Raw genomic sequence first — 27350 nt, 5'->3', positions numbered from 1 at the left:
TACAATAGTCATAATACATGCCGATATGGACAATTATTGGATTTTTGAAATCGGTTTCTGGCAATCCTTTTGAATTGTTAGATTTTTTAAATGTTGTTTGCTACTTTTATCGTTGCAAGTGTTATTTTTGACCTCGGCATTAGGGCAAGCCTTTGATCAAAGCCAGCCGAGGCTCAACAATACCACAACAGAGTGTTGTAGTGAATCTACTCTCTGTTCAAACTTCTCAAGAGACCCTTTGTCTTCTGTATTGTCAGCAGTAAAAGTAACAGCCAAATAATAAATATCCCTCTGAAACACAGTGCATTCAGCAGATCAGATTTTACTCAGATCTTTTATTTAGCTAGGGTGGCAGTTGGCTATGAGAATGAAATGACCAAAACTAAAGAAATATTCATGTGTTACCCTTCAGCATGCTGAAAAAATACTTAAAAATAGGACATTACAATGAAAAAAACATGTATTTTTTTTCTAATTCATCACCTACGCTCACAAAGTAACAAATACCTATTTAGTAGTTATGATTTGCAATAAAATGTGACATTGTTATGTACGGTACTGTATGGAATTCTTACCTTCTAGACCAGTGGTCTCAAACCGGTTCCACATAGGGCCGCAGTGGGTCCTGGTTTTTGTTCCAACCGATCCAGTGCCGACATTTTAACCAATCAGGTGTCTTTAAAATAAGTAGCACCTGACTCTAATTGACTGATTGCACTTGCAAAAGGTATCCTTGTTGAGTTGGAATGAAAACCTGCACCCACTGCGGCCCCTTGAGGACCGGTTTGAGACCACTGTTCTAGACAGACGGTAGCGGGTAACGGTGTGCGGGAAGAGAGAAAGACTTGATGGCAACACCCTCGTAACGTAACACATTTTAAATTTATCTTAAATCAGGGGTTTCAAACTCGCGAGTTACTAAATACACACACTTAAAAATAAGTTTTAATCTTAGGTTAGCGAGCCTGCTCAGTCACGCGTACATCACTCATGTTTTTCTATTATTCCATACTTGATATCGATTGTCATCGTATAATTTTTCTTCTCACTACCCTTCATTGCACCGGCTTGCTTTGGAACCAGTGATTTTTCACTTAATTCTGCACTGATTAACGCAGGGGTTTTCGCTCATAGATAAAGCCATTGCACTCTTCGAGCAGCAAGACCCAAATATTGAACGTTGCACAAAGGTTGCAAATCAATTGAACGTTGCCATAAAGTGTTACCACATCATTTATGATGGAAAAAAGAAGGAAACTGTGCAATCGTCGATAGATCGCTTCTTTCGGCCAGTTTCGATCCTCATGATATAAAATCCTTTTCTTCCTCCTCCTCCTCCTTCTCCTCCTCCTTCTCCTCCTCCATCATCTCCTTAAGCATCGACTACATCTTCCAAAAGTAAGTTAAACTTCATTTTATTTATCTTATGTACATGTACACACTGTCTCTCTCTCTCTCTCTCTCTCTCTCTCTCTCTCTCTCTCTCTCTCTCTAACATACGTAGGATAGTATTGTACGTATTCTCTCCATTTTATTAAATGGTTTTTTCAGTACAAACCAATACAGGTTACTTATACAAGCCTTAAACATACTTATATAAACCTTCAATATACATATATAGGCCTTAAACACAAACAAATTTACCTTACGAACGATCGTTCGGAACGTAACTCGTTCGTAAGGTGGGGAGCGTCTGTCAACCGGAAATAGAGTCGGGGACTGCTTGCCGTAGTTGCGAGAGCTGTTGCGGTTCAATATTGATCCATATATAATATTTATATATATACTTCGCAGTCTAGCTTTGAATGGTCTGTTGACGCCAATCTAGCAGCTGGAGTTCTTTTGTCAATCCAGGCAAAATGACGGCAAGCACCAAATTAGTGTGCTCGCCGTCATACTGGGTGTATTGAAAAGAATAACTGCCTATCCTGAACCGTTGGCCAGCCGATCACAGGGCACAAGGAGACGGACCAACACGCAAACTCCACACAGATGGACACGACCTGGATTTGAACCCAGAGCTGTGAGCCCGACGCGCTTACCATTCGCCCCACAGTCCACCCTAAATCCTCTAATTTTACGCGAAAAGCAACATTCTGCTCACAGTCTTGGCAAAAGTGGATGCTTTTGAAACCAAACAACTTCTGAGTCACGTTACAGAAAAATATAAGCCGTGCAGGAATATTGATAAGACTTACTAATGCTGTGTACGTCTCCTTCCTTTAGAATAACTCCAGAAATGATAGGATTTGTTTAGAAAAAAGACAGGTTTAGTATGCCTAATAATACTTGTGAAAAAAAACTGAAAATGAAAATGTTAAAGCGCTATAAGCTACCTATTCAATCGATTCCGAATCAATTGCCACACTGAAGTCGCACAAGACGAATCATTCATCAGAATGCGTAACTTGAATCATTTACAATGCAGTCATTATTCCTAATTATTCCGGTTTACAGTGCAGTTGAAAAAAGATGGCGGAAGCAGTAGTGATGGTGTGAATTTTCGGGGATTTAAATTTTAAATTTGGTACTTTTGCGAAATGGTTGCTTAAAAAAATGTAAGTGAAATTTTTTTTAGCATGTTTGGAGTTAAGCGAGGTTGTCCAGAGTCCCGGAGTTTGCGTTGCATTCCCGTGGAAACTCCTGAAATTCCGGAGTAGTTGGCAGAAAGTAATAAAGTTGGTTTCTGTGTTGTTTTCTCATTGTTTTGACCTATAGCTTATTGCTACAAAAGGTACACAATCTCTACGCCAATATATTTTTAGTCGGTGCTCGGATCATGTAATTCAGTAATCTGTAAAACATAAATAAAGTGTCATAGAATAATCTGTTCTATTTCCTAGAACTCTAAATGCTGGTAAGAGTTCAATTAACTTCATGCTTTTTTTTCTCATGAGGGCAGCTGACTTTATCAATTATTTCTTAAGACTGTTGCTTATCCTGCTCTAAGTGAGACTGGTGTCAGATTGCAAAGTAATAGTCAGCTGTCATTATTACGTACATGAATGCTGTGTGTGGGGGGTCATTTGGCTGAAGTGTTGGGGTAATTTGTGAGGGGGAGGGAGGATTAGCTGTCTGTCTGGGTGGCTGTGGTGTTGACATTGTTTGTTTACCATGTGCTCCCCATTTGGAGGATAAGTGAGCCCACTTTGCTATAATATAAATCTGTTTCATGTCCACACCCACACATCCAAAAGTACTCTAGTAAAAGAGCCTGAAAAATGTTGACTTCAACCAATTTTTAGGGCGTTACCTTACTTGACACTCCACTGAATCAGACTTAAAAATCATCCTTGGGAAGTTTTCCTTCCATTTTATGCCTTTAAAACCCAAACCACTAAATAATTGATAGCAAATTAAAATGTCAAATTCTGAGCCTATAATGTTCCCTCCGAACAAAATGACTTCAACATTTATACAATACATTAGTCTAATCAAGAAAAAGAAAATATAAAATTGTTTGAAATTCAAGTATCGAAGACAATACATTAGGCCATATAGTGGCCGGGTGCCTTTGACTGACTCACAGTCGACAACAATTCTTCATGTTTTAAGATTCTTTTATGTTTTTTTTCACCGTTGTTTGTTGTCTTGAAGTTTTTCTTGGAGGAAGCTGTGGCCGCCGAGTGCCTTTCACAAACTCACAGTTGACAACAATTCTTCATGTTTTAAGATTCTTTTATGCTTTTTTCACCTAATGTTAGCTTCCTGACACAATAGATTTTGCATGTTTAAGAATTTTAAAGGCTTATTAAATAATTTTATGATCATTTTCTCTAATTTTTGTGTCTCTTCACCATTCTCCTACAAAATCGGGACGCTTTCATGATTTTTTAAAGATTTGGTTGATAATTTATGGGTACTGTGGAACGAAATAGAGTATTTACATATAAAGTACAGACGCTCCCCTACTTACGAATAAGATACGTTCAGAGCACTTCTTCATAAGTTGAAATTGTTCCAATTGAAGTTGATTCAGTGCGATATTTTGTATTATAATTAATGTTTAAGGCCTATATAAGTATGTTGAAGGTTTATATAAGTGCATTTGTATGTTTAAGGCTTGTATAAGTAACCAGCATTGGTTTGTACTGTAAAAAACATTGAATAAAATGGAGAGAATACATACAGTACTGTATACATACATTAGAGAGAGAGGGAGAGAGAGAGAGATTTTCTAGAAACTGGCCAAAAGAAGCTCTCTATCTAACGATTGCACCGTTTCATCATAAATGATGCGGTAGCACTGTATGGCAATTGATTTGCAACCTTTGTGCAACGTTCAATATTTGGGTCCTGCTGCCCGATCTTTCTGTTTATAAATGGTACTGGCGATCGAACGATTCAAGTTGTATTCCCGTGCAACGCTCACCCCTTTCTCATGCGCATCAAGCTTCTTTATTATTGCCACTTTCATTTCAAATGAAATGGCTTGCCTCTTCCATGCACCTCCCTCACTAGAAGCCTTTCGGTTTTTATCAACCATATTGAATAATGGATGCACAAGATATTTAATAATAGAAATGAAAAGGGTTCTTTGCCCACTGGAGATACGTCACGCACTTCCGCATTGCAACGAACTGGGCAGAAGAAGGTAGATGCTGGGTGAGCTGAGCTCACAGCGCCAGGCGTCGGTATTAGCGGCGGAATGAAGCACTACTCGGGAATTAACTTACTATTAAGTACCTATTTGTGTATAATGCCTTTCCTATTCCTGCATCCTCACCCTCTTCCTATTGCAACAAAGAAATTTCCCGATTACGGGATAAATAAAGTTATCCAATCCAATCCAATCCAAAAAAGGCGCGCAATACAAAATCAAACTAACAAACATTTTTCGACATAAACGCAATTTGCAGAAATGTTCGTATGTAACGTTTGTTCGTAATTTGAAAGTTCGTAAGTAGGGGAGCCTCTGTATGTGCATTTACTGAGAACTATTTTGTTTAGTACTGTACACACTTGAACCCTTGCCCAAATGCAATACAAGCAAGACCTTGCATGTGTTTGCTAGTTTGGTTGAACAATTTCTGCCAAGCTGCGTGTTCTGATGCGGTGAAACTGTTACCTTGGAGATGCGCCATGTGAAGTGACAATTTGGTGTTAGAACTCAAACATTTTCTCATGCTAAAGACAACTTCTAATACTGGCATAGCTAGCTAGAGGCAGACAGATTTCCCTAGACGCGCAACCATGTCAAATGTTTATAAAAACTAAATTTTCTCAAACATTAAAAAATAATAATAATAATTTTTGAATGGCACAGACATCTTGACATAATATTTTGTGGTGTAGCTATAACCAAGCCGAAATGCATCTAAAGGTTAACTGGTCATTGGACCCATCTTTTTATGTTAGTATTAATACCTACAAGTCTCACTGTGAACACTATTGTACTTGCAGACCTGTGGAGCAATCATTGCATTAGCGTCAAACAAGTATTCATAGAGGTCGACCAATATAGGGTTGTAAAGGCTGATGGCTGATGTGTGTGTGGTGTGTACCTATACAGTAGAAAATGCTATGAAATTATATACGGACTATAAAATGATAGCAGCCCATATAATATATACATTGCTATAAGCTGCTATCATTTTAAAGTTCTTATAGCATTTCAAAGTATTTTCTACTGCAATTTAAAAGAGGAATTGGGATTACTTTTCAAGGGGAAACGAAAGCAACACTTAGCAATACATGGTGTGTATGCTGACTCAAGGCTTAGAAAGTATATATTGCTGTCAAGTTTTGATTCTTACATCTTTTTCTCTTGCCCCACCACGGAGGCATTGAGTTGTATTAATAGCGCCTTCCACTGAATGCTAGTGTGTGTATATTTAGCTTGGTGGAGTCTGGACCTCTAGTCTAGGCTGATCTGGTGGTGAGGGAAGGACACTAAACTCATCAAGTGTTCTCAACGCTGCAACCGTACATTTTATTATGTTGTAATTTGCATATATACTATGGCTGTGCTGTTTAATCAAGATATCCCTTTTTTTTCAGGAGCTGGTGAGCAGGACATCTCTTGAAACGCAGAAATTAGATCTCTTAGATGAAGTCTCGTGCCTGAAGCTGAAGTTTGTCAGCATTGAGGAAACCCACAACACACACCTGAAAGATTCCATGGACACAAATCAGAACAAGGCAGAGGTAGGAAAATTGTGTCTGTGCTCTAGCCATAGGTGGTGAGTGTATCTGCTTGGGTTTTCAAGTGCAGAACCACTTTAATGAATGTTTTTGTAGTTATAAATGTGTAAAAATAAAATATAACCCGGTTAAAAGTGATCCTGGTGTTCTCACAACAACATGCTCTTTTTATATATTAAGCTTAGTATAAGTCTTACTTAATGGGGGCCAAATGGCCGAGTAATATTGGAATGCTTGGCACAAATTCCACACATAGTAATTCATGTTTACTTGATGTCACCTGTTTTATGATGGAAGATCAAACCATTTGCCAATTTGGCAAGTAAACCTTATATTTGACACTGCATCCTAAATGTTGTGTTCAAATTTGATCTTTTTAGCTCCACTATGCACTTTTAGTAAACCCGAAACGTTTGGCAATACTAGTCGCAAACATTTTTTTGCGCAATGCTCTCCCTAGTCATGGCCAAAGTTAAAATCCTCCATTCACCTGATGAATAGTTTTCCCAAGCACACATTTGCTGGAAGCCAAATGCGTCAGCCAAATTCTAAACAGACAAGCAATGAGCAGATGGCCCCCAGCCTGCCATATTCCCCCATTGAATGTCCCTGTCATCACAGTCAAAGGTAACAATAAAAGGTCTGTGAATGCATGTTTCCGTATTGCCACTTTAAAGCAACCATAGTAAAGTCATTTTTTACTAAGTTCCAGATTCATTTAATCAAAATTTAGCTATATGCAGAAATACAAGGTATCAACCTTGACTACATGGTTTATCATTAATAGAATAACAAAAACTGAAAAGATTTTTTCACTCAATGGTCTGAATATAGTCTTATGTTCAATCTAATCAATTCAACGTGTGATGCGACTTTATAAAGAAACTCTTTCATACTGCAACTGCACCTTATCCACCCTGAATTTACATTTGATCTTAAAATTTCACTTAATGTAACAGAGTAAAATCAGCCTTGTACAAAATGGTTAAGTTGTTGTGCATGTCTTATCTGGAGTTTACTCATCGTGACACCCAGTTGCTGTATCCCTCCATCACAAAGCCTCACTTGTAGTGTGGAAGTGTGTGAATGTTCAAAGATCACATGGCATCCAGATGATACGTTAGCCAACGAATATCAAATTTGCACTCGATTACCAAATAATGACCCTATGACCCTACTATTTCAATAAATAATAAAGAAACATTCTTGTTGGAAATAGTTCACGATTCTCAATGATTAAGGCGAGATTTTCCCCTTTTTTAAATTGATTTGCGCCCAGCAGTATTGTATTTTCACACCAATAAGACGCACTGTCTCTGTTGTGGGTGGGTGTATGTTCTGTTTTTTGCCTATAGATAAGGCGCTTTGGCCCAAAGGGCGCTATGCTAGCGTATGTTATTCTAGTGTATTTTATTAAAGGCACCTTGAGCAAAACTGCTGTATTTTGCTGTTTAATATAACCGGGTATATTAAATGATTTTTGCTTTTTTGAGCCTCCCATTTGTGTGCCATTTAATATATCCAGGTATATATTAAACAGCAAAATATTGTAAGTTTGATTGTGCTTTATTGAGGTAAAAGGTAGTCACGCTAATAGAAGTCAAAGCAGTTAAACATCTCCAAAACCAAAAAACTCCTCATCTTCTGTATCTGATATAAAGAGTTCGGCCAAGCGGGCTCCATCTCAGCGTCAGAGTCGCCGTGGTATTCCGGGAACTTGATGCCAGCTTTGGCAAAAGCTCGAACAACTGTGTTGCCCGACACCAGGCATCCACAATTTATTAACATATTGTCGCATAACTGGCCCAACTCTGCCTGCTGGTCTTTGTATGTGTGTACAGTGGTACCTTGACATATGAGTGCCCCGACATACGAGCAATTTGACATATGATTAATATTTTGAGCAAATATTTATCTTGAGATACGAGACAAATTTTGATATACGAGCAGACAGCGGACGTGAGAGGCTGCTCATAAGAATATCATGGACACTATCTCCTATCTACCCGCAACTCCCTCGTGTCTCTGTGGTCGCAACTCCCTTGTGTAATATCTCTGCGAGCATTGGGCGGAGCATTGCATTTTTTCAGTGTTTCTTTTGTCCTGTTGATCAGTGCGAATGGCGTATATACTACTACTCGTTGGCAAGTGGTCGTACGTTATCGCATTGTGAGGACATTTGTGTGCATCATTACGATCAATCAAGCGGTCAGCGTCATACAGCGTCTACAAAATCTTGAATTCAGTATTTAGTTCATTTCTATGGGAAACGTTGATTTGAGTTATGATTAAATCGACACACGAGCTCGGTCCGGCAATGCATTAAGCTTGTATCTCAAGGTATTACTGTAAAAACATTTTTCATTCGGGCTGAATACTCAGCTATTCAGTAATAGAAAGAAAAAAGCTCCCCTGAAAGTTTTTTGTTGTTGTTGGATGATCGCACTCATAATCTGCCAGTGTCTGCTACATCTAGCATCTGTCTATAGTGCCCTAACCTTGGGTCTGGCATTATGGAGAGGTTTCATCTCCCTTTAACAATCGGGAGGCCATCTGAGTGTTGGGCGATAGGAGAGCAACTCTATCACAACCATTTAACCAAATAAAATAAAGAATGCTACAAAAGGGTGTTTGAAATTTTCAGATTTCCCGATTTCCAGTTTTGTAACTTTGAATTTATTATCCCGAGACAAAATTTCCCAATTGAGGCCTTTCTTAACCTGAATATTTTGTATGTAGAATCAATCGTACGTAAAAGTACCACTATTTATCTGATTTTTCTTCATTTCTGACTTATTGAGAAATGAAATACCAGATGGTATTTGTGTGTTTTAAGCTAAGTCTCTTGCCTTTATTTTCTTTGCATATGAAATGTTCCTTATACCGCCTTTTTCCTGCTCCTGCCCTTAAACACATTTATAGATTGGAGTGGAAAATTATTCATTCAATATCAACAATTATTTTAAACTTTTACTGAATGTTTTTGGCATATACTATATTTTTGTTTGTTGTCTTTTGGAAAGAAAGGGGCAAAAAAAGCAGAAAAAAATATAACTGATTGCTTTTTTCATATTTTTCCTTGGCTACATAATTTTCTCCTCAACCACACCTTGACCTGCCATGGTTCATGAACTGCTTCATGCCAGTGTGTGGTAAATCTCATCAGCGAGCTCCAGGAGCAGATGTGCAGGTTTCAAGAGGAAATCAGCACACGCATTCAGGAAAAACGGGCTCTGGAAAATGATGGTGGCCAGCTTGGAGAGCTTCAAGTTGACCAGGTCCAGGGTCACAGACAGATGGTCAGGCTAAGTGGCCCAAACCTGAGTTTGTCTGGCCCCCGTGCTTGGACGCACAATGGAGGACTCAGTGCAAATGTAGGGAGACTTCATGCATGACTGTGTCTTACTCCCTGCTGCACCCCAAACTCTCCTTACATCCTCACCGTTCTACTTTAACCAGTCCACTCTGCACCTGGTATTTCAACATTTCCAGAAAACCTAACTATTAACTCTTGTCATATTCTGTAGTGTTCATTTCTGTTGGATGGTTGGGTCAAGATGTGCTCTGGTTCTTGCAAAAATTGAGACTTGAGGTTTCCCAAATGCTTTCATTCTTGGGGTTGATGGCAAATGGCTGTACGAGGTCCAAAGAGTATCACTTGAAATGTAGTTTTAGTGCACCAGGTAACTTGAGGTCATTTAAAAAAAAAAAAATAGATAATACAACTGTGTGGCTTTACTGTACTTATGTCCAAGTTCCATGACACAATTTTCATACTAAACAGATTCATGGGGGAAAGGAAAAACTATTGGCAATGAATGGATATAGAAAGACCATCTAATAATTACAGCTTGCGTTTGGTGTTTAAGATGTGCAGTCCCATTTTCCTCATTCTTATGACAACTTCTGGGGTTCAATCTGTCCTGTTTTTTGATGACCGCGCTTTCTGGTGTCTTTTTCTTAGAGATCGCATTACTTGTATCAACCTAATTTTCTCGCTAGGGTGACTTCTATAACTGCATTAAGTGATATAAAGCTGGATTTAACCATCCCTCCCAGCTCATTTTAGCATGTTCACTGTTTGCCAACAGATTCATGAAATGTATTGATATAGAAATAGCATGGTTCATATAATAATTACAGCTTGCTTTTGGTGTTTAAGATCTGCAGCCTCATCTTCCTAATTTTTTTTTTACCACTTTTACAGTTCAAACTTTCCTTTCTTTTTGATAACCACAGGCTGCGGTGTCTCTTTCCAGGAGATCGGATTACCTGTTTTAACCAATGTTTCTGGCTAGTGTGACTGCTATAAGTGCTAAACTCAAGATACCCCTTCCCCATATGAGCATGTGCACCGTTTGGTATCAGAATTAACCATTTGATTCAATTTTCAAAGGTAAATATGTGCCGTAATCTTTTTAAATAATACATTTCTTTTTCTTTAACATCCCAGCAGGATTTACTAGAAGAAGTTATGCAACTCAAGAATAAAGTAGAAGAGCTGGAGGGGGAGAAGGGACAGTATAAACGGCAACTACAAGTGACTAAGGTACAGTACAGAACAGTACATAATTACAAAACTGCAACACCACCGGGCATGATATAAATCGTTCATTATGAAATTGTACATTCAATATCCAGGGCGCGATTATCTGAAAAAAGCACCAAAAAGAGGTATAACGTGTTTTTTTTTTTGTAATGTATCAGCATAATGTTATGGAAAATTTTAAAATAATTGTCTTCTGAAATCTGATTCATTTTCCTGTAAAATACTACTCAGTCGCGAATGTAAACATTAAAATACAATTATAAAAACACTAAAAAAGGAAAGAAGCTGAAACTGAGTTAACCACACGTGCAATTCGCCTTCACCCAGCTGACACATTTTTTATTGCCTTTGCATCTTCTTTACTCACATTGCTCCCCCTTTTTTTCCTTGACTACTTACTGTCTCCTCTCTGAACCCCTCCATGTTGCCTGCTGTCATTTTTCTGCTTCACTATTCTTGCCATCTTGATATCTTTTCCATCATTACCCTCTTGCTATGTGTGCATGCACGTGTCCCTCCCCTTTAGCTCTCTATCTCTTACTCTCTCCATGCGTGTTACCAGTCACTCATGACTCAGCTCGCCAGTCTCAAGATGACTGTGGGGCACACACAGCTGGAGAAGCAACAGTGGGAAGAGCGGTGGCGCAATGCACAGGTGCCTCCTCTTCTCCTTCGTGAGCTTCCTCTTCTTGCTCTGTTTCTGTTGCCTTTTTAACTTTTCACTGTTACAGTAATCCTCAATTATCACGGTTAAATAATAAATAAATAAATATATATATATATATATATATATATATATATATATATATATATATATATATATATATATATATATATATATATATATATATATATATATATATATATATATATATATATATATATATATATATATATATATATATATATATATTTATATATATATATATATATATATATATATATATATATATATATATATATATATATATATATATATATATATATATATATATATATATATATATATATATATATATATATATATATATATATATATATATATATATATATATATATATATATATATATATATATATATATATATATATATATATATATATATATATATATATATATATATATATATATATATATATATATATATATATATATATATATATATATATATATATATATATATATATATATATATATATATATATATATATATATATATATATATATATATATATATATATATATATATATATATATATATATATATATATATTTATTTATTTATTTATTTATTTATTATTTATTTATTTATTTATTTTTTACCTTAGTTCTAGTAGCAAGCAGAGGACAGGAGAGTGGCTTCCGCTTGCGAGTTTCAGCGTGGATTTTCACATTTTTATGAACTTAGAAAAAAATATTTCCCCCAGGAAAAAAACATAATGTAGTGAAGCCGCGATAGTTGAAGTCGGGATAATCCAGGGATTCCTGTATGTGCTTTTCTTAATCTCTTTAACTTTTTTTTTTTTTTTTTGCTTTGGTACATAAACCACTTGGCAAGCCAAGGAATCCATTCTTCGGTGACAATCCAAGCTTTATTCATTCAGGTTTTCTCCTAATAGCCTCTGGATAATGGTCTTTCTCATCAAATAAACATGCCTTGTAGGCCCTGATGGGTCACCACTGCCTTGCTCATATGTTTAGTTGATGTAAAATTTAAAGTATCACACACAAAAGATGTTAGATTCATCAATAATTAAACTTTAATATAACTATAAAACACTGCAGGCAGACATCTGATTCAATTATTGACATTTAATTAATTTAGCCTCTCTGATGAGCAAATTTATAAGTGAGAATACATCCTGACCTCGTCTCCGTCCCAGATTATTCTCCCGTGCAATCATTTCTCGTACAGCTTTAAGGCCATAAATCAAAACAATTACAATGTTATTGATTAATCAAAAACAACACCTGCAACAATCATAACATATCAGGTATTCAATAATAACAATTAAGGGAAACTAGAAACAAACGCCATTGGAATTTAAACAAACAAGCCTTCATTCGACAAAACAATTTCATAAAGATGCGAAAAGAGCGTCATTATAGACGACAATATATATGCGAGTAATCCCGAAGGTTGTTTGGATAGCAATTAGGCTGCATTAGCATCTTCTTAAGATTTGCTTTCCCTGGGTAGAAGTTCAGTAAACAGTCCTTGGAACGAGGACTCGGTAACTTGTTACGATCCCGAGTTCTCTTCAGACAATTTGAAGAAGCTTTCATACAAAAATGATTAACTGCACACATATATAATAGTATTACAGAATTAACACAACAGAAGACACAATTATATTTGTAAATTTACCAATTCCAATTCTCCAATAACACTGACATAGAGAAATATGTTTGAATAGAATGGAGTATAGTGATACAGTGTTCCCTCGCTTATCGCGGTTAATGGGGACCGGGACCACCCGCGATAAGTGCATTTCCGCAAAGTAGGGATTCCCCTTCAAAAACGCTTAATTTGAATTTAATTAAAAAAAATACAGTACACCATATAGAATACGGGTAGAGAGAGTGAAATTCATGTTATAACAAAAAAAATTGTAAAATATGTTGTTTCAATGTAATATTTGTATTTTTTATTTTTTTTTCCCCCCAAAAAATCCGTGAAGCTCTGAGTCCGCGATAGCTGAACCGCAAAGTAGCGGGGGAACACTGTACTCAAATTCAGTTTAGAATGGGGTTTTCTTGTTTAAAGTATGATTACACAAGATTTATGTAATCTATATTAGCTCAACATATTTTCATGTTGTTTTTTACACTTGAATATGCCTCCTACACTTAGTTTTTTCAAGTTGACAATTTGTGCTGACTAATGTGGGTTTTTATTTCTTTTATGCTTCGGTATGGAAGCACATAATTTCATCTTTGTATGTACATACTGTGCGCAAATACGTGGAAAACTTTCTGATTTTGTTCTACTACTCCATCCACAGACAGAAATCTCTGACCTTCAGCAGCTTCTCGCTTCTAAAGATGCCGAGATTCAATGCCTCCAGACCCAACTTCTGACCAGAGGCAGCATATTAGCCAATCACAACGAAGAGAGAGGTACATGCCGATGTCAGATTGTCTGTCACATCACATCTACAGTACAGTGAGAATGTTGTAAATGCGCGTGTGTGTGTGTTTTTACATCTGTCAACTTTAATATCTTGTGTTTCAAAGAACAACTTTGCCCTCCCTCTGCTGTAGAGGAGGTGCATATCAAACAGCTGATAAACAAATGTAAGACACGCATTGTTTTTGTTCTTGATTCATTTTCATTCAGGTCATCTGCCTGTTGTATCAACAATGTTTTGTGTTTTCCTCTTGATGCTTTGATCATGTCACTGGTCTAATTATCCATTATGAAGAATTTTCATGAGGTTCTGCCTCTGTAAATTGTGTCTCTTTGTCAATATCCCATCACCAGAGTGGCAATTTCAATATAGAGAGGCACCTCGCTATTTCACTTCGTTTATCGCTACTTCACTACATCGCAGATTTTTTTACTGGGGACATTTTTATTTTTTTTCATTCATTCATTCATTCATCTTCCATATCGCCAATCCTCAAAAGGGTTGCGGGGGTTGCTGGCCGGTAACCCAGCTCTCTTCGGGCGAAAGGCATATAACAACCTAGACTGGTCGCCAGTCAGTCGGCAGGCACACAGAGAGACAAACGACCGTCCGCACTCCCATGCGAAAATCAAGCTCGTGTCTGCCCGCAACAAAGTAATGCACAAATAACAACAGACAAACAAATAAATAATCAATACATATGAAATGAATATATAAGTAGTCCAAGTGAGGTCAGCAGAGTAAAGCGGGCTTATTTCACAATTCTTGGAACTGTGATATGGACGTGATTAAAATGTAGAAATTAACATGTTTTTAACATATTTTTTTTTACCCTTTCATTCAGTGAACAAGGAGTTGTATGGAGAAAAGAACCTTAAATTGAGCGTTTATATTACAGATCTGAATCAAACCACTATATTTATACATTAAATAATAATTAAATTAATTAAGGATTATCAATTTGGACTGGTTTGTTTTTTTAAAAATGTTTTAAGAGGTTGTACAGTATATGCGTATAGTGAGCGGGCTACGAGCTGCATTTACCTCATTAAAATTTATTTTTGAGCATTTTTACTTTTCATTTCTAATCCTAGCCTCTGTAAACAAGTCTGTGATCGATCATTGGCTTTTGTTTTAAAAAGAAAAAAAATGATGGCTACAGTTATACCTTTTTTTTTGACAAACGGTCACAGGGAATTTGTTAAAGATATATAAAGCAGCTATAGAAGTCTGAATGGCTTTTAATTGTTTCTGTAAGCGACCAAAAGAAGATATGACCCTTCAGCTGCAGCAGATAAATTGCAACCGGAAGAAAACGCGAAGTTGGTGAAGCTAAACTAGCTAGCTAAACTAATTAAACTGTTGATGAGCGAAGTATTATCCAAAACAGCTAGTAAAAGCTGGTGTGCATGCTATGAAAGTTGAAAGTGGACTAAATGGCAGCTGTTAGGCAGAATTGCTGTAACGTTTCTTGTTAAGATTACTTACAATTATATTAGTATAAGAATAGCATGATGCGTGGCTGGATGTGGCCCGGGTGCTCAGGAGGCTTTGCTATTTTTTTGCATTTATTTTGCTAACTATTCTTTAATTTTGAACTGCTCTTCTGTTGCTAAAGTAATACGAGTGATTATTTGGAATTGACAAGGAGAAATGACCGACACTTACATTTGCACCAAAATATTTTCTTTGATTTTTTAATGCGTCATGATGCAATTTTTGAGTAGTGCGATTAAGATTCCCATAGTACGGTAAATGAGATGATCAAAAATTTGAAGACCAGCCACATGCTGTTGATTTTTCAGGGCTGCCAACTATTCCAGAATTTCAGGAGTTTCTCCGGAAATGTAACACAAACACCGGGACTTCGGACAACCTCCCTAAACTCTCACTAAAATCCCCCAAAAATTTCACTTACATTTTTTTTAAGCAACCATTTCGGAAAAGTACCACATTTCCAATTTAAATTCCTCAAAATTCCCACCATGGCTCCGGCTTCCGCCATCTTGATTCAACTGCACTGTAAACCAGAAGAATTTGGTAAAATGAATGTGTTGTGAATCGTCCAAATTACAAGTTCTGACGAATGATTCGTCTTGTGCGACTTAAGTATGGTAATCGCTTTGGAGGCGGAATGGATAGGTAGCTTTTATCGCTTTAACATTTTCGTTTTCATTTTGTTTTTCACAAGGGAAGTAAGTATTATTAAGGCTGACTGTACCACCTGTCTTTTGTTTTTGAACAAATCCTATCATTTCTGCAGTTGTTCTAAAAGAAGTAGGCATACACTGTCTTATCAATATGCCTTCTCCGGTTAAGTGGAAATAGGATGGCAATTTGGATGAAACTTTTAATGAGAAACCCAGACATTCACAGAAATTTTATGGTTTGTATTCGACAAAATATCCCATGTTGAAGCCGTCTCCAATTGGACCGACATTTGCGCATTGCAAAACATGCAAGTTCGACTTCAGCGTGACACATGTTGGATTTACTGACTGTAAAATGCAAACACAAAGATAAACTTATTTTCATTGTGCTGTACTTTTACAATAGTTTGCAAAAACACAATATTTCAATTAATATAATAACATGATAATATAAGTTTGATTTAAATTGTCCTAAGGTTATTTTTTTTAATACATTTTTTTTCAAATTTGTGTGAATCGCATTCACTCTGGAAATACTCCGTAAAGGGGATAAGGGTACTCCTGAAATAGTGTCGACGGAATTTGGCAGCTTTGATTTTTATATTGCTGACCACCAAAATAATGAACATCTCTGGCATTATCTAGTGTACCTTTGTTCCTGACCAAATGCCACCCCTTTTATGAAATGTCTTTTGTCTCAGATGACAGGCGGTTGCGCTTCCTGTCAGCATGCATTTCTTGTTTGTTGCATCATATTGGCATGGTTGTCATGTCTGTCACAAATATCATCCTGTCAAGAGCTCATTGGATGCATTAAATGAACTTGACATTAACAAAGATGTATGAAATAATGTTCTCATGTTTTCAGACCAGGAATACCAAAGACTAAAAGTGGGGATGGAGTCTCTTTTAGCTTCAAACGACGAAAAGGTGACCAAACATATTTTTACAGTGTTAAGAGTCAAATAATGATAATTAGGATATGCTTGGCTTCTTAAAAATCCTACCTTCTTTGCACAAACAGACACGACGCATTGAGGAACTGACAACTTTGCTTGGCCAATACAGAAAGATCAACGAGCTCATGGCACTCACACATGGTAAAAGATTCATCTACCCATTGGCTAAAATTATTTTTTTAGTAGCTAAAACTGACTAATTGACTCACAAATGTTAAAATATTATCTTGTACTCCAGCAAGTAGTGAAGAAGAGCTGAGTGGCTGTTTAAAAGGACGCAGAGCCATCACACACAAAGCCCATTGTGATATCAATAGGTCAGAGGTAAGGTCACACAGATCCCACCAAAAGATTACAATACATTGACAATACAATAACAGTAACAATAACAATCAAGGAAAGATACAAGATGGCGGCGGCAATGCACGTAGCCTCAAACGCTCGCTAATTTTTTACTTTTTTTGCTTTTTGCGTGTTTTTGCAAGTTGTTTGTCAATACCGCCTTAAAGGGGCAGAATAGGTGCAGGTTTTCATTACAACTGAGCTGAGGATACCTTTTGCAAGGCTAATCAGTTGATTATAGTCTCCTTATTTCATCTAACTTTCTAAACCACTTTATCATCACTAGTGCAGCGTGGGAGGCTGGAGCCTACCCCAGCTGACTTTGGCCCAGAGGCAGGGGACAACACCCTGAATTAGTGGCCAGCCAATCGCAGGGCACAGGGAGACAAACAACCATTCACTCATACATAGGGGCAGTTTAAGAGTGTCCAATCAGCCTACAATGCATGTCTTTGGAATGTGGGAGGAAACCGGAGTACCCAGAGAAAACCCACGATGGCTCAGAGAGAACATGCAAACTCCACACAGTTGGACCAACCAGGATTTGAATCCAGGTCTCCCAATTAGAGGGTGACACGGTAATTATTCAGCTGCCAGTCCGTCCTGATTAAAGTCAGGTTCTACTTATTTTAGAAGACACCTCATTGATTAAACTGACGGCACTGGTTTGGTTGGAACAAAGACCAGGACCCACTACGGCCCTCTGCGGAATCGGTTTAACAACTCTGGTCTAGTATGTGTCCTTGTTTATTCAACCTACAAGAGGAACTAAAGATGAAAATTAGGCCTCTGCTACAATCATACATATTTATATCTATATAGTATGTTCATTAACATGAATATAAATATTTTCATTAATATAAGCTGTCCCTTATTAAATAAATCAAACTTAAACTCAATTTCAAAGGATTGGTACAGAGCAGTCAACATTTCACCGCCATTCGGCTATGACCGACTCTAGTCTCTCTTGTAATGCTGACGAGGTTAAGCGGTGTACAAAATGACAAGACATTTTATTTGTCCATAGATTTCTTCTAGAGGATCTTCTCCTATATCCACTTTACCTTTCCAGAGAGAACTGGATTCATGGTACAATACATGTACAAAAAAAGAACACACATACTGCAATATTAAACATTCCACCAGGTACAATGCAAATCTCAACTGTTCTGTGCCCTGCGTATCAGTTTTCAGAACTCTATGGATGTATCACTTTCTACTGCTGATTCAAGCTTCTTCAATGGATCATGGTGAACCTTCTTTGCTTGACTCCTATGTATACATCTACAAGAAAAATAAGCATCAACTCCATGTGGATGAATCGATAATACTGCGTTATTTTTCCAGGCATCAGCGCAGGTTGCAGTCAAGCAGTCTTGAGGAATTGCAGAGCAGATCTTTACAAAAGGTTCTTGAGATGTATTACTCCGCATGTTTGGCTTCCATATTGCTCTTATCTAATTTAACTAATCAATATAAAGCATTGTTATTGTTCTAACAGATTTGCTTCTTTTTTTAACTGAATGTGTTCTTTATGCTTGCATGTGCATTTGTGTATCTGTGTGGTTCTTAGTGTGTAGAGATCCTGCCAGATGAAAATGAATCAGACATAGCGGGAGAGGTATTTATCTGCTGCATGACATAACACATTCTAACACACTGCTTTATAACCCAAACAGAGAATATACATTTGTTCATTGTAAAACACAAAAGAGCAACTTACACTATCAGGTCAAGTTATGACTGAATTTGTTGTACAAGAATGCCCTGGGACATATTATGCACGACTTAAGGTCATGTGCATTTCATGTTCCAATGGCTCAAGTTCCTCCTTCCAAGTTTCAGAAAATTAAAAATGATATACAAAATAATTGCTCATGCTAAAATGGACTAACCTAACCGTGCACTCAGATGCTGTCCATTTGAAACAGGAAGCGTGAATGTTTATTCATAAAATGAGAGACAAAATGAGTTGGGTTTAGTCAGTTAAAACCATGCCAGAACTAATGGATAAAGTCAGGTGTTTCTTACATAGCTTATACTGCACCCACATACTGTACACCTTCCATCTCATGTTATTAGATGATTAGATTAGTATTAAGATTTTTATATATCTATTTTTACATTAACAAATCATGAGAAATTCTGTTTCTCATCTGTACAGTTCATGATCTTGTTTATTATCTTCTATGCACACGCATAGAGGCAGAATCCACATGAAGTAGCTGTCAAAAATGCTTAGCGTCAAAGTTTCCTCCCAGCTCTTTTTTTCCAGTTGGCCTTTCTCCTGTTATTTCTTCATAGCCCCGATGACTCTGATGCCGCATCCCACATTCAACCTTCTCGTTATGCAACAGAACAAAGTACAACATCGAATCATCGTCACGATCAAATGTGATGTGTTGCTCGCTGACCCGTAGACGAACACTTGATGTATATTTACAGTCATCAGAATTAACATAAGAGCATATTAACCACACATCGTAAAGAAAGATACAGCAATGTGGAAAAGTGTTTGCTCTTTCCCCATACATTTACTTTACTTCATCAAAATAATTTAAATATTAGTTTAAGGCAACACAGATAAACAAAATGCAGCTTTTATTTGAATGTTTTTCTAGCTTTTGTTGATGCACTTAAGACTTATTTGCCAAATGTTCCACTTAGCTAGGACAATATGAGCTCGGCTGCTGCAAGCTTGAGCTCCTTTCCCATTTTGTCCGATGATTAAATGATGTTTGGTTTGCACATGCATTGGATTGTTGTCAAATTCTGTGGCTCCTGTTAAAACTGCAATGTGAAATGACAGTTTTTAAAAATCCAGACCAAATGTATTTTGGTCCAGATCAAAGAAAGCAAGCTATGGACCTCGTGGTCTTGATCGGTTGGCCACCGATTCAGGGTGTCCCCCGCTCTGATCTGAAGTCGGCTGGCATAGGCTCCAGCACCCCCCACGACTCTAGGTTAAAGCGGTTCAGAAAATCAATGAATGAATGAAATCATCAGTAAAATATGGTAGCACGTAGTGTAGTTATGTATTATGCTGTTTAACTACCTTAGCGCCGCTAAGACTTGATGCTTTTAATGGAACCAGAAGTTCTATTATTCACAAAAACACATCCTGGAGCAAAATATTTATGCATTTGTTTGTGGTCTCTGAAACAAACTTGGGTTTTGTAGGAGGTCCAATTCTGAATGTATAGACATTGGAGTGGACCAGTCCAAGTCCCGACCAAAAAGATTTGCAATGTGATGACCGAAAAATTTGGCTAATGCTTAAAACCAGAATGATCCCCATAGCGGTGGAAATTCAACAAGACTTGATGGCAGTTGATGCATTGAAGGGTGGCCTAATATGCTTAAATTTAGGGGGAATAATTTTTCCACTCAGGGTCTTATGAGTTCACTTAAGAGCTACATTTTGCTTGTTTTCTCTCTGACTGATAATTTAAGTTGTTAGATCATGTAAAATGGGTAGGGGGATCTGAAACCTGGCAAACACTTTTCCCACATCACTTTACATAAACTTCATCTTGAAACCATTTGATGTTGCAGTATATAAATTCACTCAATTGGGAGTCTCAATTATAAAACGAAACAAATGCATTTGTCTTTGGTCAGAATCCCCAGATGGAGCTGAGCAAATACCAGACGCTACCAGGAAAGTTGAGTCAAAGAAGTGAGCTCAGAAGCAATTTTAATGGTGACAGAGAAATGGAAGAGGAGTATTTATCTCCCGGAATACTTTCACCTCTGCATAGCCATGACCAAGACTACAGTCAAAGTGAGTTTCTATCTTTTGGTTTAATTTAGTCTGTTTTCTGTCCTGCAACTTGATGATCTACTCAATATTTTAAAAAGAAAAACTACAATTGTAATCAGCCTGTTGCTTACCTGTGGATTCAACTTCAGCTTTTTTGTGCCTTCTCTTTTTTGCCTGCTCTACTTTTGTATTTGTCCATTTCCCTGTCTTTTTTTCTGGCTCAAGTTCGCTTCAGGAGTGCCAGTGTTCCAGTTTTAGGTACTGAATGTTCACACAGAAGTTTAGTTAGCATATTAGAAATCAATCTGACATCTCGATTGTAACTCCTAATTCACTCTACAGTGTTCTCTTCGTTATCGCGGTTAATGGGAACCGGGACCACCCGCGATAAGTGAATTTCCGCAAAGTAGGGATGCCCCTTCAAAAATGCTTAATTTGAATTTAATTTAAAGAATTTTGTTTTAATTTTATTTTTTATTGTTATTATAATTTTATTTTTTTCTTTTGGCTACGCATTTAAGAAGACTCAGCGAAAATATGAGTCTCCCTCAACAAGGGTGAGCTTGAGGCTAGAGGTTTCTCATGAGCTCTTTGATGGGACGACCGCCTTAATGCCTACAAAAGTGTGCACTGCATCTTTACCCAAGTATAAATAGTAAACTAAAATCATGTAATGTGATATCTTGCCCGCTTACAATGCATAATGTGGCATTATCGTTGCAAAAGACATTACAGAAATACAAAGTAGTAAACATTGCACTGTTAACATATACATTTCCGGAGTTATTCAAGTAATGGACGCTTTTGAGTTTCTTACAGCAGCCCCTTATCAACTTCCTAGGGACCCTGGTGTGACAAGACTACAATGTTAAATTTAGGTCTACAAGGGCCTGGCGTTTTCTCAGAAACTACATCATGCAAAAGTCCTTGTTTTTACACTCCACAGGTCCCAATTAGCCTAAAATATCAAAAAGGAAATAAAAATGCATGCCTTGCAAGAGTTTGGGTCTGAGGAGGTTAAACTAGTAATCTTTTAGACCATGAATATGATTGAACAGACAAATTAAATACAAACAGAACATGAGCAGTTCATTGTACTAAATAGTCCTATTCATGAAGAACTTGACCATTGTTGACACACTACTTGTAAATTCGTATCGATGCATTATTACCCGTGGCCGAAACCTTATTTAAAAATTTTGACCGTCTTTTTTGTTTTATTTATTTTTTGTTTGTTTTAATCAAGTGAGCAACACTGGCCATTTGGAATGTGATTAATTCCTGCTTTTGTTTTCTTCTCACTATTCACTAACCTGGCCAGGAACTCCTGTAAAGTATGATATTTACTATACGGGTGGGTATTGTACACTTATCTATATATCTCGATTATTTTATTTTCCACTCTATAAGGTGCATCTTCAATAAATGACTTTATATAGGATTTAGTATTATATTTATGTATGTGTGTGTGCATGCATGCACGTGTGTTTGTGTGTATATATATATATATATATATATATCAGTGGTGTGCCGTTAGGGCCTTCAAGGTCTTCTCTACTAGCCTAAGAAATATCTGAATCACAGACTGATGTTAATTATATTTTGTCCATAAAAAATTATTAAATAATTCCAAATTGTTTGTTAGATTCCTTTCATTCATTGCTTTTCCACCTGGTGGCACTGCTTCCAGATGTGTGTTTTCATATTGAAGCATTTAACCAATCACATTTCAGCCATTATTTGTTGCCAGGGTCAGAAATCTGCCCCAAGGCCTTCACAATCAGTTCTGCAGGCTCTGATGCATTAAACATGCATCGAGAAGACGTGTAATTAATATTTTTATCCATTCTTTGTCTGATAGAATGTTCGGAGCAGCTACAAGAGTGTGTATTATCAGATCAGTCTCCGTTGTCCTATGAAATGGACTCTGGACTGCATTCTCCTATTTCAACAGAAAACAGGAAAAGTCAAAGAGGACTAAAGAAACTTTGGGGGTTGTAAGTAATCACAAGAAAAAAAGCTCCTGCAAATTATTATTATTATTTTTTTTTTTAAAGTTTGCGTCTTTCTTAAAGTTTTTTTGTATGTGGGCTTTTTTCTTTGCAGAATTCGGCGTGGCCAATCAGGGAATGCAGTCCAGATAAATGATCCGGAGCTAGGCGATTTCAAGAGGGGAGGCACAAGAGCCACAGCTGCACCAAGACTTGGACTACGTTCAGCAAAATATCGGTATGGAAGTTATACATTCATTAGAAAATTAAATATCATAATTTCTACACTGGGCTGCCCGGCGGCTGAGGGGTTAGCGCGTCGGCCTCATGGTGGGGGTCCTGGGGTCAAATTCAGGTCGGTCCACCTATTTGGATTTTGAAAATTCTCTGCGTGGATTTCCTCCGGGTAGTCCCGTTGTTTCCTCCCACATTCCAAGAACCCACAGGGTAGGCTGGTTGAAAACTCTAGATTGCCCCTAGGTATGAGTGTGAGCGTGAATGGTTGTCCATCTCCTTGTACCATGCAATTGGCTGGCCACCAATTCACGGTGTCCCCCCCTGCCTGGTGGCCGTAGTTGGTTGGGATAGGCTCCAGCACCCCCCGCGACGCTTGTCAGAAAAAGCGGTGAATACTAGTTTATTAAATATTAGTCGTTTTCAAAACTTCTCTAAACTGCCTTTCATTCTTCAGGAGACTACATTTATTTCAATAGCATCATGATCCAGTACCACAATGTTTTTCTTTATTTCTTCAATTTGAATCACAGAGAGCTGAAATTGCCTTTTTCTAAGTGGAATACAGAGCAGGTGTGTGAGTGGATTGAAGACATTGGACTTGGCCAGTACGCTATCATGGCTCACCAGTGGGTCACCAGCGGTCAGACGCTACTTTCAGCCTCTCCCCAGGACCTAGAAAAGGTACACACACATTTTTTTCTGAAAGATCTGCTTGGTTAGCCGTCAGACCAGTCTTCTGCAGGGCGTGTTAATTGTTTTTAGTTGTACACGTCTCCTCACTGTTGTTGTCTGTCTGTCTACTTGGTATTTAGTAACACCTGTCTCTGATTTTCAACCTGCACTTTAGTTCCGCCTTCAAAAATGTCACGTCAAATCCTTCAAAAGACCAAGTAAATGAAACCTAGGAAGCTACGCTTCATCTGCTTGGTCTTTTTCATCAAGATGTGTTTTTTTTTCTTTTGAAGGTGCAGTTTTAATGTGTTAACCATCAAATATACTTATGACCCAAAATTGAATTCCACCCCCTTTTTACCTCGTTCTAGGAAATGGGAATGAAAAATCCATTGCACAGGAAGAAACTGCATTTAACAATCAAGACATTTAGTAGCAAGCGCCACGAAAAGTCTGCAGAACTCGATTATCTCTGGGTCACTCGTATGTACCAAATAAAATAACTCAGATTTTTAAAATTTGTGAACATAATACATGAAAATGAATGTGACATTTTGTCCCAAAGGCTGGCTGGATGATATCGGACTTCCACAGTACAAGGACCAATTTAATCAAGGAAGAGTGGATGGACAGATGTTGCAGTACCTTACTGTGGTAAGTTTTATAGAAAGTTAAGTTAGTTCTCGGGTTATATCCTCAGTCTATGATATCTTGACTTGCTTGTTTGACACTGATGCCTTGTCTGGTCTCTAGTCCCCAAAGCCATAATTTATGTTTAGCTAGTGCGTATAGCGTTGATGTTGTTGCGGCTGCTATTCCTCACTCCGTGGTGGACTTTACTGGCGATAAACACACACAGAGACATAGCAGCACCAATGCAAATTTAACCCCTTAACCCTCGGTTGCCTTGCCGCCATTCAAATAAACTCAAATTGTACATTCAATAACACACATCAACATAAATTCTAAGAGTCATCAATATGTTTCTCAATACCATAATCACTCGCATATAGCCACCCGCCCGCGTATAAGTCGCACCCTTAGAATTGTCTTAAAATCATTGAATTTTACAATTTCTCGTGTACAAGCCGACCCTTGATTCACAATTTTCACTTCCATATTCATAGTTTTAATGAGTACGAATGTTTTACTTTGAAGGGAAAATCTTGAGAAAATCATCACACAAGGTATTTCTGAGATACTGTAGAAATCAAATGCACATTCTTAGCATCAATATCATAAGGAATGTATTAATCCACTAATAGTTGTTTTCCTACTGCCAAACAAAAACAAATAGTAAATGTTCCTTTGCTGACATCTATTGGTGAAAATAAGTATATCTAGTCTTGTGAGCATATAAGCCGTACCCATGAGTCATTTTTTTAGCCTTATATGTTAGAAAATATGGTGAATATAGGGTTATAATAGATCATTTTGACTTTGTCCCTTCTACATTAGTCTGATCAAATAAAGTTCTATGTTCTTGCATTTTTTTAACACTTTTATTGCAAATGAATATCGGCTCAAGATATCGGTTTTTGGTCTCTTCTAACTACTAATAATCGGTATTGGTCCTGAAAAACCCATATCAGTCGATCACTATTAGAGAGCAGTCAGTTCTCATGTCTTTATGTTCTACTTGTCTATCCACCTTGTTTGTCTCAGAATGACCTGTTAGTCCTAAAAGTGACCAGCCAGCTACATCATCTCAGCATCAAGTGTGCAATTCATGTTCTACATGTTAACAAGTTCAACCCTTTTTGCCTCAAGCGCAGACCCGGCACTGAGGTCAGTAAGAAAGAGGTGTATATTGCATTTATTTTACATTGTATGCTGACGTCTACATTATTGCAATATTATTTTGGTTCAAGTAGTATTCGCTCTTCATTTTTCCTGAGCATGCATGTTTAAAAATGAAGCATGTGTTTTCTATACATTTTCAGAGACTTGATGTGAGCATGAATAAATATGTCCTCATGGAATTTGGTGTTGATTCACTGGTCACTGAGTAAATAGTTATTCTTTATGTTTATGATTCAGAACAATTTTACTCCAAATGAGGTCATCCAGTGGTCCAACCACAGAGTAATGGAGTGGTTAAGATCTGTGGATCTGGCAGAGTACGCACCAAACTTGAGGGGAAGTGGCGTTCATGGTGGACTAATAGTGAGTAGGCTTATGCGGTCTGCTTTGACAAAAAATCCAGGAATTCACTTCTCCTTCTTTCTTATGTGATAGATGCTGGAGCCTCGGTTTAATTCCGATTCACTGGCCATGCTACTTAACATCCCTCCTCAGAAAACGCTGCTGAGACGCCACTTAACCACCAATTTCAGCAACCTGGTGGGACCGCAGGCCCAACAGGAGAAGCAAGACTACACAGAGGCAGTGAGCTACACACCCCTCAGCATCACTGCTAAAGTCAAGGTGAGACATTAGAAAAGGAAATTCTGTATTTGATAGTAAAGATCAGAACCCAATTGGATAAGACAAACCTAATTCTGCTTCCTGTTACGAGGAAGGGATGAGCCATTAATGTGTCAACTCAGTTTAAGCTGCATATATTTGCAATGTGATAGAGCAAGGCGGGAACTTCTCTGCTCCTCCTCCTCATAGCTTGAAGGCTCAGCTGAAATCCCCACTGCTGTTCCTTCTGAAAGTAGCACACACAATTTTGACTCATTGTGTTGTATTTAACTTTTGATCATTTTCTTGCCAACGTTTGCAACCATTTTTAAAATGAACACTGAAAGATTATATTTCCACATTCCACATAATCATGTATAATTATACAAATTTGTTCATTGCTATGCTGCACTCGTGCCCAAAAGCAGCTGCTCCCTTTTCTGGAAACATTTAATAAAAGGAAGTAGGAATTCATGATTTACTTTGCACTTGCGGTGAGTACATTTCCATCATGTGCGATTCTATGGCTCGGACCAGGAGGTTGGGATGAACTCTAATTTGCATGTAGTAATATGAATGCTAGTTCCATCTTTCATGGACCTTTTTCTTTTTTCTATATATTTTTTTCCATTTCATTTTGTGTTTTATTTGATTCGTATTTTTTTTTTGTCTTGTTGATTCAAGATTGTGACTTGTCACTTTCCTTTCATTGAAGGTAATTTTAAAAAGTCGACCCCTGCTATCTTTAACTAAACTTTCCTTTTCAATGTGTAATGTACTAAATCTAACGTTACATTCATGTGTTTTGTCGCATAACAATGCGTCGCTCAAAATACAAAATACAGACGCTCCCCTACTTACGAACAAGTTAGGTTCCGAGCGTTTGTTCATAAGTTGAAAGTGTTCATAAGTTGAAATTGTTCAAATTGAAGTTGATTCAGTGCTATATTTAGTATTCTAATTTATGTTTAAGGCCTATATAAGTATATTGAAGGTTTATACAAGT

General features: G+C 37.3%; 1 protein-coding gene across 21 annotated transcripts in view; it reads left to right on the top strand.

Moving 5' to 3' along the window:
- ppfibp2b (PPFIA binding protein 2b) overlaps positions 1–27350 on the top strand; it is a 53029-nt gene that overhangs the window by 23052 nt on the left and 2627 nt on the right. For 6 of the 21 annotated variants that reach the window (XM_077742605.1, XM_077742516.1, XM_077742506.1 and 3 more), the window contains 24 exons: positions 1378–1398; positions 6001–6147; positions 9291–9518; positions 10598–10693; positions 13699–13813; positions 13931–13990; positions 16843–16904; positions 16999–17074; positions 17172–17257; positions 18303–18364; positions 18463–18525; positions 18623–18683; positions 18849–18896; positions 20897–21059; positions 21264–21296; positions 22360–22392; positions 22900–23035; positions 23145–23267; positions 23797–23947; positions 24310–24421; positions 24504–24592; positions 25604–25726; positions 25979–26104; positions 26177–26365. In XM_077742605.1, the coding sequence (XP_077598731.1) occupies positions 1378–1398; positions 6001–6147; positions 9291–9518; positions 10598–10693; positions 13699–13813; positions 13931–13990; positions 16843–16904; positions 16999–17074; positions 17172–17257; positions 18303–18364; positions 18463–18525; positions 18623–18683; positions 18849–18896; positions 20897–21059; positions 21264–21296; positions 22360–22392; positions 22900–23035; positions 23145–23267; positions 23797–23947; positions 24310–24421; positions 24504–24592; positions 25604–25726; positions 25979–26104; positions 26177–26365 (2403 nt within the window). Of the gene's footprint in view, positions 1–1377; positions 1399–5782; positions 5926–6000; positions 6148–9290; positions 9519–10597; positions 10694–13698; positions 13814–13930; positions 13991–16842; positions 16905–16998; positions 17075–17171; positions 17258–18302; positions 18365–18462; positions 18526–18622; positions 18684–18848; positions 18897–20896; positions 21060–21263; positions 21297–22359; positions 22393–22899; positions 23036–23144; positions 23268–23796; positions 23948–24309; positions 24422–24503; positions 24593–25603; positions 25727–25978; positions 26105–26176; positions 26366–27350 lie in introns of those variants that run through there. The other 15 variants (XM_077742626.1, XM_077742534.1, XM_077742524.1 and 12 more) reach the window with 14 other exon arrangements.

Source organism: Stigmatopora nigra, chromosome 2 (assembly GCF_051989575.1).
Source record: "Stigmatopora nigra isolate UIUO_SnigA chromosome 2, RoL_Snig_1.1, whole genome shotgun sequence".
NCBI lineage: Eukaryota > Metazoa > Chordata > Actinopteri > Syngnathiformes > Syngnathidae > Stigmatopora > Stigmatopora nigra.
This window is presented reverse-complemented; position numbering and strand designations above follow the sequence as displayed.